The 13,991-nt window shown below is 55.9% G+C and overlaps 1 protein-coding gene across 2 annotated transcripts; it reads right to left on the bottom strand.

Annotated features, from left to right (window-relative positions):
• Positions 1 to 3,456: 3,456 nt before the first annotated feature.
• LOC123355718 (4-galactosyl-N-acetylglucosaminide 3-alpha-L-fucosyltransferase FUT6-like) lies at positions 3,457 to 12,584 on the bottom strand. 2 transcript variants are annotated; one of them, XM_044998306.1, is made up of 4 exons: positions 12,549 to 12,584; positions 6,358 to 6,627; positions 5,992 to 6,016; positions 3,457 to 4,902 (listed from the first exon to the last, which is right to left on the bottom strand). In XM_044998306.1, the coding sequence occupies exons 2-4, from the start codon at positions 6,425 to 6,427 to the stop codon at positions 3,807 to 3,809; spliced, it is 1,191 nt and encodes a 396-aa protein (XP_044854241.1). In that variant the 5' UTR covers positions 6,428 to 6,627; positions 12,549 to 12,584; the 3' UTR covers positions 3,457 to 3,806. The 2 variants fall into 2 exon arrangements, with proteins under 2 accessions (XP_044854241.1, XP_044854242.1); XM_044998307.1 differs by lacking the exon at positions 12,549 to 12,584 and having other exon boundaries at positions 5,992 to 6,036; positions 6,358 to 6,458.
• Between the last annotated feature and the right edge of the window lie 1,407 nt (positions 12,585 to 13,991).

Raw genomic sequence — 13,991 nt, 5'->3', positions numbered from 1 at the left:
CGGCTGGGATTTAAAAGGGGCGAAACCTAGCTCCAAATATTGGTGGAGCAGAGCCCCTGATTTTGAATATTCCTCGGGCTTTAGCTCCACGAGCCCATATAAGTTGGCGCCCATGAGAGTGCGTGTGTGTTTGTGTGCAAATGGAGACTTTCGAGACGCCGATTTACACACCCAGAGGCCTTTTGCTGGCACCAAGAGTTGGGGGTGGGGGAACTGCAGGAGCTGGTTTGAGAGGCTGTTTGTGAAAATACAGCCCACATATCCCTGGGGGTGAGGGGGAGGTTACAGGATCTACCGCTCGCAGGGTTTTAAACTGCCTCCCCTCACGGCAGGGTCTGCGAAGTCCCATGAGGAGAACAGCGGAGACAGTGAGCAGCTCTTTGGTGGTCGTCGGCAGGGGCCACGCAGAAAGGGGTGTCAATCCTGATTTTCGCATTTCCTCCTCTGGCTCCCGCAGCCTGAGCAAGTCACAAAGCTGCTTCACATCTCCTTCCACTCTGCTCAGGCGCCCCCGGCCAAGCTGCGGGGGGCGTGCGTCTCAAAACTCCCCTTCCTTCCTCCCCTGGGGCTTCCCATCAGCAAGCTGCCTGCTGGAAAGAGCCAGAGGGGACAGCACAGAGTTGGGAGGTGTTCAGACGCTACTGGCTGGAAGGTTTGAAACATTTTTCAACTCAGCCACTGTTTAAACTCAAGCTGTCTCCAAAGCCTCCATGCGGCTGGCAGGAATATCCCAGGAGCGACAGTGCTTAGAAAAGGTGGAGTCAGATGTTTTCAAAGCTGCGGCTTTTCTGCAGATGCAGTTTGGGCCTATTGTAGCCTATCTAGTATCTGAGCTCCTCCAGTCATGCATTAAGTCAGGGGGTCTCAACTTTTTTCTTTCTGAGTCCCCGCTCCCCCCACATCTACGGCCCACCTGTGCCACAATAGCTGGTTTTCTGCATAGAAAAGCCAGGGCCGGCATTAGGGGCAGGGCAGTTGCCCGGGGCCCCATGCCACAGGGGCTTCCGTGAAGCTAAGTTGCTCAGACTTTGGCTTCAGCCCAGGTGGTAGGGCTCAGGGCCCTGGGCTTTTCAGCTCCATGCAGTGGGGCACCAGCTTTCTACCCTGGGCCACTGCGTGTCTAATGCTGGTCCTGCTTGGTGACCCCCCCTGAAATGTGTTCGCAGCCCCCAGACCCATGGTTGAGAACCACGGTGTTAAACCGTGTGATGACACACCCGCCTGGCGTGTGTTCTCCCTCCTCCTCTCGCTAGGAGAAGCAGCAGTGGCTTGGTTTGATCGTGAGCTGAGGCTGCGTCTACACTGAAACCGCTGCAGCAGCACTTACTGCAGCGACGGGAGGAGTTTGCCCGTGGCTGTCGTTAATCCACCTACCCGAGAGGCAGCAGCTAGGCTGACGGAAGAATTCAGCTACCACCTAGTGCCGTCTACACAGAGTCTTAGGGGAAGATTAACGCCATTGCTCAGGGGTGGGGATTGTTCACAGCCCTGAGCGACGTCGCTGGGGCGAGCTAACGTAGACCCGTCCTGAGACTGTGGAATGAACCCCCCTGGGAACAAGGGACCATCACAACCCTCCCCACTTTCCAGTCCATGCACAAAGCTCATTTTTTTATCTTGCTTCTGAGCTCGAAGCACAGAACAACAGGTGCATGTGCATACCAGCCCAGGGAGTGCTTCGAAGAGCAGGACGGTGACTTTGAACTTGATTCAATAGGGCAAAGGTTCAACCCCCGGCAGGGTGCTTGCAAGCTGGAGGCAGAACCAAGGTCTTGTGGCTTTTTTTTTTTCCCAAGCCCTGGGCACGTTCCGATCTGTGTGTGTTACATTCAGCCAGCCCGAAATCCACTAGCACGGCAATGAGATGCATTCTGGCCTGAACCTTTTAAAAACTCTGCTCTGTACAGTTCAAACGCTGTCCATTTACACCCTAGAGGTGGCTGCAGTTCACTGCCGGGCAAGGTGGTCCCGCTGTGCTGAATGCAGCTTGTCATCACTTACTAACGAGTGTTGGTGTTAGAGTTGCAAACTTTGGCATGAAAGGGGCTTTGGGTAATTTGGACGTTACCCCCTGCATGGCTCTTGAGACTACGATGTCCCATCTGGGCTCCCATCTCTATTAGCCCTAACCTTAGGGTCACCTGCTGCAAAAGATTAATGCCAAGTGAGGGCGTAGATGAGCCAAAATTATCAATCTATCCCCATCTTTCTACCTGTCTATCAAGCTAATCATCCCAGGCTCTGCGCACCCAGGTGGGCAAAGAGGACTTCCCCATCACCACCCGACGAACTTCAGGGGGGCCCAAATTATTGTCAGGAGGCCAAAATAGGTAAAGTTATCCAGTGTTAGGCAAGGGAACAGCTGCAGATTGGAGAGTCTTTGTTCCGTAGTTAAATTATAGATCAAAGCAAAATATTGACATATTTGCCTGAGTTTTTCTTTATTAAACTGTTAAAATCCAGGTTTCAGAGTAGCAGCCGTGTTAGTCTGTATCCACAAGAAGAACAGGAGCACTTGTGGCACCTTAGAGACTAACAAATTTATTTCAGCATGAGCTTTCGTGAGCTACAGCATCCGAAGAAGTGAGCTGTAGCTCACGAAAGCTCATGCTGAAATAAATTTGTTAGTCTCTAAGGTGCCACAAGTACTCCTGTTCTTCTTGTTAAAATCCAAATGTTCCCAAGAATCTAACTAGCCTCTGGACTTCTGATTGGGTTTTTTTTTTCATTGCAAAATCCAGGGAACTCAACATCCCCACTTATCCCATGCCCCACCATAACGGGACCCCAGAACTGATCTTGATCTATCTATCATCCGCCTGCCCCTTAATAGTTCAACCAGACCTAAAAATTGCCCAGCTTGGCATGTGGAAGCCACAATGCCCCATATGCCCTTCATCCTTCTAGTCACTCACCCATTATCTCCCCATCCAGGAGAACCAGCCAATGGGAGCTGGGGAGGGCGGTGCCTGTGGGCAAGAACCGCACGGAGTCGCTTGCGCGCCTCCGCTTAGGAGCCGGACCTGCTGCTTGAAGCCTGCCTTTGCACCCCCGCTGAGCTGCTGACTGGGAGCCGCCTGAGGTAACCCGCACCCCAATCCCCAGCCCTGAGCCCCCCCAAACCCAGAGCCCCTTCCTGCACCCGAAACCCCTCATCCCTGACCCCACCCCAGAGCCTGCACCCCCAGCCCTGACGCCCTCCTGCACCCCAAACCCCTCATCCCAGACCAGAGCCCCCTCCCACACCCTGAATCCCTCATTCCCGGCCCTACCCCACAGCCCTCACCCCTGCACCCCAACCCTCTGTCCCAGCCCAGAGCCCCCTCCCATACCCTGAACCTCTCATTCCCAGCCCCACCCCACAGCCCTCACCCCTGCACCCCAACCCCCTGTCCCATCCCAGAGCCCCCTCCCATACCCTCAACCTCTCATCCCCAGCTCCGTTGAGTTGCGGGCGTCAACAATTTTCTTCAACTGGGTCACCAGAAAAAAAGTTTGAAAACCACTGACCTAGGCTGGCCATAATCAGAGCTCCCCCAAACTGGTGCCCTCCCGGAAGCTGCTTTTTGTTCTGTCGTCTCTTCCTTATTCTGCATTTCACAATTTCAGATTTCTGAAGCCAGTCAGCCGAGGACCGTCAGAGGGGTGGGGGTGCGCAGAGCAGCCGTTTCCTGGTGCAAAGGCTACCCAGCTTGTAACAAATGCAGGCATAACTCTGTACAAAGCAACGTAGCAGTCTTGGCTAATTGCAACTGAACCGGCCGGAAATGATCTGTACTAAACCCAGCAAGCTGAGCATGTAACTCCTAGCGGAACCACTTGGCCAAACCGGTCCTGGTCTGGTAGGTCTCTGTCATTTGCAAGGCCCGGCAGGCTTTGCAGAAGTGGATGGTCCAGGAACTTCGCTCGGACGGTTTTAGCCACGTTCGCCACTGGAAGTAGCGCTGGTAGCGCGCTGGGTCCTTGTCCAGCTCCTGGAGGTACTGGGCCAGCCCTTGAGCATTGGGAAAGTCATCGATGTGAATAAAGGCATCGGGGGGCAGAAAGCGCTCATAGTTTTCTCGGGGGGGGCCGCAGACAACGGGCACGGCCCCCGAGCCCATGGCATTGCTCCAGAGTTTCTCGGTGATGTAGTCCTCATGAATCGAGTTCTCAAAGGCTAGGTAGAACTTGTACTGGGTCAGGGTGGAGAAGTGCTTGTCCCGGGGCAGAGGCATGTGATGGCTGCCGTATATATCCACGTGGAGGTATTTCTTCAGCTCCCCATAGTACCGCACCCGGCGGGAGGCTGGGTTCCAGTTACTCACCACCCAGGCCACCAGCTTGGACTTGGCTGGGATGCTGAAGTTCTGGGGCTGCCTGAGGACCTCCAGCCACCCGTAGGGGGTGAAGATATCCGAGTCCCTCCGGTATGACATGGTCAGGTTGAAGAGGTTATCCATAAAGCCCAGGTTAGGGCTGTGGCTGGGGGACTCCAGATTGAACCAGATCCAGTGCTGGGATGGGGGCCGTGGGCCCTGGGGCAGTTGCTTTGGGCTGGAGCACACATCCCTGTGATGCACAATCACCGCATTGGCCTTGTGGTACCAGCTGCGGTTGGCCGTGATGTGACAGTCCCCGATGCCCAAGAGCTCAGAGCATTTTTGCAGAGCAACAGGCTGCCCAAAGGGCCAGGTCCATAGCAGGATGATCAGTTCCGAACCAGCCTGTGGAGCTGTGGGGTTGTTCCCAGGCTGGATTGTGAGTGCAGAGGGATTGCCAGCCTGGGGCTCTGGGCCTCGGTCCCTGGAGGGCCGAAGGTATGTAAACAAACAGAGGGCGAGTATGAATTGGGAGAGAATAAAGAGGAGGAGGTGCTTGCAGGCTGGGCTTTTCAACTGCTCGCTGCTCGGCATTGCTGGCCTGGGAATGCAGGAGACACCAATGACGGAGGGATTAGTGATTAGCGATAATGAAACATGGCGGGGACGAGGGGAATGGAGCAATGCCAGGAACTGGCACCGCTTGTTAGAAAGTGGTCACAGATCTGAAGCCCAAAGGAGGCAACATGAAACAGAATCACTCGCAGACTCACAGCCAAGGGCAGACAAGTTCTTTGGTGGCCCACCTCCCAAACCTGCCCCTGCTGAAATAACCTCATTGAGGTATGATGCTTCCCTTGTGGCTGGGAATTACTCAGAGCAAACTGAAATAGCTAGTCCTTTCCAACCCCTTAGACCTCATCTACACTACAGGTTGCTTCAGTAGAACTTACGGCTCTCAGAACTTAAGACATAGCTTCCGCCTTTCGTGGAGGTGAAGTTATTAAGCTCTTTCCCGGTGGCTTAGGGCGTTTCCCAGACAAGCACTCCAGTTGTGTAAATGGAGCTGGAGCCTCAGGGCAGAAAATGGAGATAACCAACTCCAGCTGGCAGGAGGGATTTAGGGAGCCATCGGGTAATTCCAGGTTTCATTTTCATCAGGCTCCTGGTTCAAAATACAGTGGGAGCACCCACCAATTTAGATGTGACTACCACCTCTTTGGCTGACACACCAGGAACTGCCAGAACTAAAAGCGTGAGCTGAGAAGCCCAGGCTCCATAGCTGTCTGCTATAACACACACTCGCCGGTGGGCTACATAGGATCTTCCAAAGGCCTCGGGGTTTCCTTCACCACCGCCCACCTCAGTTTCTTCCTCAGCCTTTTACTCCACTTTTCACCCATCCCTTTTTTAGAAATTTATTTGCATGACAATGCAGCAGCAACGAGTTCCTGGTGCTACCTACCTGGCACTGCCATAGTCCCATCCTTCAAGAGCTCACGCCAAGACAGACGCAGCAGGGAAGGGGGAAACAGCTTGTCCAAGGTCATAGACCAGACAGCTGGCAGAAGTGGGAATTAGAACCCAGGGATCCTGCCACCTCGGCCAGTGCCCCTATCCCCAGCCTGCCTATGATTAGGGAACGTGCCACCCAAACCACAGTCAGACAGCAGTGAAGAAAGCGACTCACCTCTGGCTTCCGTCCTGACAATTTCCTGAGATGACGACAAGTGCTCTGGTGAGATCAGTCGAAGCGGCAGGTAGGATAAGAGAACGCAAGTGATGCAAAACAGAATGAGGAGGGCAAAGTTACAGGGAGTGGATTTCATGTATCTCCTGGCCAACAGTTTACTATATGCCAATCAGCTGCAGCTGGAACAAAGTCCCCAAGAAACAAAAGTCCCGCCCCCTTTGAACATACCCAGCCCATCCCTTCGCAACAATTGTTCCCAAGACTGATATGTTTGAAGATGATTGAGCAGTGACAGCAAAGAAGAGGGAAGCAATTGAACTGGAAACAGCACCCAAAGAGGGACAATATAAGATTGAAACGTACCAGATCTGCCTTCCTGGTTGGATGTGGCGCAGCTCCTTTCCCTTTGAAAGGGACGGACGGAGCAATGCATGTGTGCTGGGATTCCAGATCTTCTGGAGCTCCCGAGGGCTCTTGCAGAGCAGGTGAGCAGGGGATGGGTGGAACAGTCCTCAGAGCTCTGCCCGGTACGGCCATCAGCTCCAGAGTCGGCCCACAGGCCCTACTGAGCATGGGAACCTGTGCAGAGCCGCCGCTCTCCATTTCTCCTTTGCCATGGAGGGGTTGCCTAGGCTGATGAGGAGATTATTAATCACCACGAGTCTCAAAGCTAAAGAGCAGATTTAACCACACTGCTCCCATTGATTCCAATGTGCTGCCAAACCCCCGTCAGAAACCTCACCCAGGGTCTCAGGCCTGGATGTGTCACCAAGGATGTGACAGGGTCTCAGGCCCTGGAGGTGTCACTTTCAAGCTTTTGTCTTCCGCCTCCTTCACCCCCTCGTGACTCGCAGCACTCGAGAGGTGAGCTGGACAGGAACACGGAGTGATACCAGCTCTGCTTGGGGAAGACCAGCTATGGGCCCTGTTCTGTTACCAAGCTCGCCCCGCCCCCAGCCCAGGTGAGTTGGTCTCGTGTATCTTAGTCACTGGGGTGAGCCATGCTTTTCAGTTGCTGCGATTGGGGTGAATTGTTTCTTTGTGCACCTGCCTGGCTGCAAGGGGCTGGCATGAAAAGGCCGTTCATGCATTAAATCAGGATGAAATGTATTTAAATGGACGCGTGGGCTGTTTGACTTGAATTACAGTTTCTGGATGGAGGCTGCACCTGGAAGGCGGTGGGGGCAGGAATCAGGCCTGGGATGTTCAGGAATTTGCTGCGAAGGGCTTTTAAATTCTTCGACTCCCTAAGGGTCAGGTCTAGAGGTGCCTTTTATCCCCTAGGCTTGACCCCAGGTACATTGTGCAGACTGGAGCAGCTTTTGAGGGTAGGAGTCTAACATGGAGGAGTATGAAAAATATCATCGAGCGAAGGAGAGTGAGATACTTGGGTTTGGTTTCCCAGAACCCCTGAGGTCACAGACTCCCTTTACTGATGGGAAAAGTTGTGTCAGACTTGGAGCTGATTCACCCTGCATTCCAGGAAAGCTACCTAGGAAAAGCAGTGGGTTCTCTGTCTCTGCCCCGGTGAAATGAAGCACAGGCACTGGCTGGGTTTCCTGATGTTCAGCCCTGGGACTGGTGCAAAATCAGAGGGCCTCTCATTAAAACCATCATGACTGGGGTTTTCCAAAGTATTTAAGGGGTTAAAACCCCGGCACTTTCTGGGAGTCCGTCACTGGTTGTTGGTTGCAGAAGTCCAGGGGTAGTCAATTATTTTTTTGTCAAGGTCCAAATTTCTTGGTCAAAGTATAGTCAGGGTCCAGATTCCAGAGAAAATAATTGTAAAAAATAACAATAATGATAATAATAAGTAAATAAAAAATATTGGGGTCCATTCAAAAGTGTCTGGCGGTCCGGATTTGGCCTGTGGTCTGCCTATTGACTGCCCCTCAGGTTCTGAAAATCCCGGCTCATGTGGGGTGCACATACTGCGTGACTGTCATAATGTTGTGTTCGGGCTACTGCACCTTTAAACGGGTAAGGAACCACCATTTTGTGAGCCAGAGCCACAGGACAGAGGACAGACGCACTCTGCTCTCTCCTGCAGACTTCACTTTTCCTGTTTCTTGTTGGCTTGTGGCCCTTGATGTATCATATATGTTGCCGGTGCCAAGGAGTCATGAATGTCCTTGGTGTTGGGCGACTCCCCAGGGGGCGTAGAACGGGTGTAGCACAATTTCACCTCCTCCAGCAGCCCTCAGTTTAGGGGGGTGCATAGGGGGTGTGGCTAAGGAAAAAGGAGGCATCCCCAGAACTCTGCTTTGCTTTGCCTATTCCTGGTTGCTGGAACAACCTCGATTTCATAGGCAGCTGGGTGCAAACTATAGAGGCCTTCAGGCTGCTCTAAACTTGCACTGGCCCCAGAATACAGGGCGCCTAAACGTGGGAGAATGAAAAACCACCTTCTCCCTCACCATCCTCTCCTCTTGCCCCAAAGCCTCTGGGTGCTCTTTGGGTATCGCAAAATGGAAGCATTCCTTCTGTCAGGGTGGCAGGTGAACCCCCCTTTGGGGAGGCTAGTCCCATGACCCCACCCCTTTCACCCAAGGCCCTGCCCCCTGCCTGCTGAATCCTGAGTCCACCCCCCCTCGCCCCCCATGGCCACAGGAGCCCCAGCCAGCCTGCCTCAGCTACACCAGCTCAGCCAGCCCCAGCCCGAGCATCAGCCTGAGCCACCCCGGTCCCTGGCCGCCGGCTAGAGCTGAGTCCCTGCTGGCTTCGAGGGAGAGTGAGGGTGGGGCCTTAGGGCAGAGCGTGGGCCAGGCCACGGCCTGGGTTCGGGGAGCCTTAGCCTCCTCTGGCTTTCGATAACCCCCACCTGTGCCTTCTGTGCAACTGGGATTTGAACCCCCGAAGCCGGAGCAGTAACTGTGGACACCATGAAAGTCATATATTTAATGGCAGCCTGTGATGGGGTGACTACCCCACACTCACCCTGCGTGTTTTAACGCAGGCCAGTTGGGCCCATTAACCCACGAGGCAGCTGATTAAGGAGGCTCAGCTGGGCAGGAATAGGCGAGGCCCATAAAGCCCAGGAGCTGAAAGGAGAAGAGGCGACTTGGAAAAGGCAGACCAGGGCCGGCTTTAGGAACTGATTCGAATACCTGGTGGTGGTCTGGGTCTTCGGCGGCACTTTGGCGGCGGGGGGGCCGTCACTCGCTCCGGGTCTTCCGCGGCACTGAAGGACCCCCCGCCACCGCCACCGAAGTGCCGCCGAAGTCCCAGACTGCCGCCAGGTGAGTGGGAGTGGAGATTGCAGATGGCAGTTACTCCCTGGGAAGAGGGAGGAGGCTTTGGGAACTGGTAGGCCTAGGAAAAAAAAAGGGGAACCAGTGGTAGGAATCAGCCCAGGGATCGAGCAGTGAGGCCTCAGCTTAGGATGGGCCCGGGTTCATCTACCAGCCACGGGGTATGTGGCCCAGAGACCGTGAGCGGGAAGACTGCCTAGGACTACTGAGGAGCTAAACCTCCCCTGGAAGGGGGGAACGCAGACAGTGACGCGGCCGGAGCGCCGAGCCACGAAGAGGACGCTGTGGTTCCTAAGGCTGAGAGAAGCTGCTGGTGGACGACGTGATGGTGTGAAAACCGCGGCTGGGGTGGGGGCGTTGGGCTCAAGCTAATCCCCAGGGTACCAGAAGGAGGCGCTAGTCCGGCGGCGAGTGGGGCGCCCCAAGACGTAACCTCCACAGACTTTCAGAACCATAGGCAGGGTAGTTGTAGCCGTGTCAGTCCCAGGATATTGGAGAGGCAAGGTGGGTCAGTAAAATATCTCCACTCACCCACCTCCTCTCTTTCATAACTGTGACAGCTGAGGACAGCTTCCACTCCAGCTGGCTGCAAACAGAGGAGTGAGAAGCAGGGAATAAAGGAGATGCTGGAAATGAAGTAGGGAATCACATATAATTTAACAGCTTTGCCCTATGTGAAAGTAGAATGAATTATATTGTAAAAATAGAAAGGATTAAAGAAATGCTGTCTGTACCTTTAAGCAAAATTGCTGGAATGCTGCAATCCACGTGTCAGGAATACAGACATTAACATAGAACAATTGCACCATTTAAGGGCAATTGGTGAAGCATTAGTCTTAAATGGATAAGAGTTAGTAAGGAAGTAGGATATGCATGCTGTGCCCCAGGTGAATTTTACTGTTTTGCTCTCTTTGTCCCTTTGTTTAATTCCCGCTCTTTTATCTGTATAAATAAGACTGTTTGGCTCTTGCATGGGCACTCACATTATCTGGGTGTTATTAGCAGAGCGCTGTGCTAATAAAACAGAGTGGTCTGACAAACTGTGAGTCCTGAGTCTAACTTTGACACCTACCACTTCAAGCCTGCCCAGTGGCGTATTTGGTTTGTAGACAACAGCAGATTACGAGCCCTTTATAGCTTATGTTTCTGTTTCTGCCCTTTGTATGCCCTTCCTGGCTGGATGTGATGTGGCACCTTTCTCTTTGAACGGGTAGGGCAGAGCTCGGGTTTTGACGTTCTGGGGCCTTGGCTACACTTGCAAATTTGCAGCGCTGCAGCAGGGTGTGAAAACACACCCGCTCCAGCGCTGCAAATTGCGGCACTGCAAAGCGCCAGTGTGGTCAAAGCCCCAGCGCTGGGAGCGCGGCTCCCAGCGCTGTACGTTATTCCCCACAGGGAGGTGGAGTACGGACAGCGCTGGGAGAGCTCTCTCCCAGCGCTGGCGCTTTGACTACACTTAGCGCTTCAAAGCGCTGCCGCGGCAGTGCTTTGAAGTGCAAGTGTAGCCAAAGCCTGGGTGGCGGTTGATGCCTCCAAGATCTGTATCTTTATGTCAACAATTCAGCCTCTGTGGAGACAAAATGCGCCAAGAACGAGGTGTTCTTTGGAAAAGGCCAGAATTCAAAAGGGAAGGGCTGGGCTATTCCCTGGATTTAAGAGTTGGGCGTGGAGAAGATAGACAAGGTGCTCTGGGTAGACTGGTGAGCCACAGTGTCATGAGTCCATCTCAACACTCGGTTGCTGGGCCATTGACTGACGGAGGGGGTTTCAGTGGAGCTGACTTTTCCTAGGGTTGTTCACAAGGTACTGAGCATCCGCAGCTCCCCTTGGCCCAGATCCTGTGAGGCAATGAACCCCAACAGGCCCCACTGGGACTTGCAGGGGCCCAATCCTGCACGGCTCTGAGTGTCCCCAGGTCAAGGAAGATGATGATGTCTCTCCCTGGCAGCCAAAGTAATATGTCTCTAGGCTGGAATCTGCTGAGTGGACTTGAGGGAAGAAGCTGCAGGCTGTCAAACTGGGCTCTACCCGTCCCCCATGCACCCAGGCAAATTCCTAGGGTGAAATCCTGGCCCCACTGAAGTCAAGGAACATTTTGCCTGGAGTCAAGATTTCACCTCAGCCTTATAAAAAGTTTTCTAAAACAGTTATAACATGGGGGTAGAGATGGGAGGGGGGGGGCGGTTCTGTCCACACAGGCAGCTTGGGCCACAACCATGTTATAATGTAGACTGGTCCTCAGAGATTGGGGCCTGGGGTCTTCGGTGGTGGGGGACCCCCACTTCAGTGGTAATTTGGCGGTGGGGGCATCATTCCACTCCGGGACCCATCGCCAAAGTGCCCCGAAGACCCCCGCCGCCGAATTACCGCTTCGGCGGTAATTTGGCGACGGGTCCCGCTTCGGCGGTAATTCGGCAGCAAAAGAAACTCCTGGGGCTCGGGCCCCACGAGAGTTTTCTGGGGTCCCCGGAGCGAGTGAAGGACCCCACTCCAGGGGCCCCGAAAAACTCGTGGGGGCCCCTGTGGGGCCCAGGGCCTGGGGAAAATTGCCCCACTTGCCCCTCCCCTCTGGGCGGCCCTGGAGATTGAAAACTTACACAGGGCCTGATCCAAAGCCCTGTGGAAGTACCGACACACCAGGAGGGATTTGTAGGGGATCTTAATGCATGACAGTCTTTGTTAGCAAGAGTTAGGCTCCCTGTAACCCTAATAACGCGAGATTTGTAGATGCGAGGCTTGTGTGAGGCGAGTGGAAAAGAACTGTGTGAGAAGTTGTTTTTCGACCTTGTGTAGTTTAGCAGGGTGGACCCCTGCTCCGGCCCTGAAGGGGTTAAAAACAGCCCTGGGAAGGGGCCGAGGCTTGAGAAAGCAGCTTTTATGCTGGGCTGATTGGGAAGTGGCTGCAGCTGGGGCCACACCCCAATCAGGCCCAGCTGGCCCCTATAAGAGGCAGTGAGCCAGAAGCCCAAGCAGACAGTCTCTCTCTGAAGGCAGAGAGAGAAGGGCCTGGCTGCAGGGAGCTAGACACAGGGTACCTGAGTGGAGCAGGGCTGGGGAAAGGCAGAGGAGCTGGGGAGCTCCAGCCTGGAAAGCCCCAGGCTGCGGCCTAGCAGTGGGCTAACAGGTACTGGGGGTTGCAGAGGCCAGCCCAGGGGTAGGCCCAGTGGTGAGCTGCAGCCGGTTTGCACCGGTTCGCGCGAACTGGTTGTTAAATTGAGAAACCCTTTTAGAACCGGTTGTAAAGGGCTTTTAAATTTAACACCAGCAGCTCCCTGCCCTGCCCTGCCCCCAGTCCCAGCTCACCTGGCTCCAGCTTTGTCTCCTCCTCTGAAGGCTCCCCCTCCAGGCTTCCCGCCAATCAGCTGTTAGTGCGGGAAGCCTGGGAGGGCTGAGAAGGAAGCAGCAGCAGCTTCCTGCAGGTAAACTGGGTGGGGTGGGGGGAGGCACCGTGCATCCCCGGCCAGGCGGCGCAGCTCCGGGCCGGCCCCCGGCTCTGACCCTGACCCCGACCCGGCCGACTCTAGCCGGGCGGGCAGCGCGGCTCCGGGCCAGCCTCCGGCCCCGACTCTGGGCGGCGCTGCTCCGGGCCGGCCCCCGGCTCTGACCCCGGCCGGGCGGGTGGCGCGGCTCCGGGCGGGCGGCTCCGGCCCGGACCCCAACGCCGACCCGGGCCCCGACCCCGGGCGGGCGGCGCGGCTCTGACCCCGGCCGGGCGGGTGGGCAGCGTGGCTCGGACCCCGGCCGGGCGGCCGGCTTGGCTCCGGGCCGGACCCCGACGCCGACCCGGACCCGACTCTGGCCGGCCGGGCGGCGCGGCTCGGACCCCGGCCCCGACTCTGGGCAGCGCGGCTCCGCGCCGGCCCCCGGCTCTGACTCTGTCTGGCGGCCGGCGCGGCTCCACGCTGGACCCCGACTCCGGCTGGGCGGTGAGGCTCTGGGCCGGACCCAGACGCCAACCTGGACCCCGACTGCAGCCCAGCGCCTGTGGCTCCCAGCCCCGACTCTGGGTGGCACGGCTCCCATCTCCAAGCAGCAGGGTAAGGGGGACAGGGAGCAGGGAGAGGGTGTTGGATAGAGGGCGGGGGTGGATTAGGGTCGGGACTGGGGGTGGTCAGAGGGCAGGGAACAGGGGAATTGAATGGGGTCAAGGGTCCTGGGGGGGCAGTCAGGAAGGACCAGGGGTTGGATGGGGTGGTGGGAGGCAGTCAGGGGCAGGGGTTCCAGGGGCAGTCGGGAAAGAGAGAAGGGGTGGTAGGATGGGGCGGGGGTCCTGGGGGGCTATGAGGAATAAGAGGAGGGGTTGGAGGGGTGGTAGGGGGCAGTTAAGGGACAGGGAAGGGGGTGGATAGGGCAGGGGTCCTGGGGGGCAGGGCAGGAGTCCCCGGGGGGTGGGGGGGGTCACCCTCGTGGGGTGAGGAGGAGGGAACCGGTTGTTAATATTTTGGCAGCTCATCACTGGGTAGGCCAAAGCAGCAGGTCCAAACCCTCCTTGCCAGTGATGAGTTGGCTGATACTGCAGCCTGCCCCAGGGCGTGGGGCTAGACAATGACTTGCAGTAGCCATACACTGAGGCAAGGTGGGGATAGAGGGCGCGGGTTCCCTGGGGAGGGGAAACCCAGAGAGAAAGGGGTTACTGCTAGGGGGCAGCACCCTATGTAAGAGGGCACCGGGTCCAAGGAGGGACATGGGGGGCCTGAAGACAGGCGGATCACCGGCCTGCAGAGGGCGCTCCAGCGCTGGAAAACG

Source organism: Mauremys mutica, chromosome 24 (assembly GCF_020497125.1).
Source record: "Mauremys mutica isolate MM-2020 ecotype Southern chromosome 24, ASM2049712v1, whole genome shotgun sequence".
NCBI classification, from domain to species: Eukaryota; Metazoa; Chordata; order Testudines; family Geoemydidae; genus Mauremys; species Mauremys mutica.
The sequence above is the reverse complement of the archived record's forward strand: the minus strand, read 5'-3'. Positions and strand labels throughout refer to the sequence as shown.

Coding starts and splice junctions, on each gene's coding strand:
- LOC123355718 (XM_044998306.1), bottom strand. CDS start 6,427: ATGCATTGCTCCGTCCGTCCCTTTCAAAGGGAAAGGAGCTGCGCCACA. Junction 6,017..6,357: donor CAACCAGGAAGGCAGATCTG/GTACGTTTCAAT, acceptor TCGTCATCTCAG/GAAATTGTCAGGACGGAAGC. Junction 4,903..5,991: donor TGTCAGGACGGAAGCCAGAG/GTGAGTCGCTTT, acceptor CTGCATTCCCAG/GCCAGCAATGCCGAGCAGCG.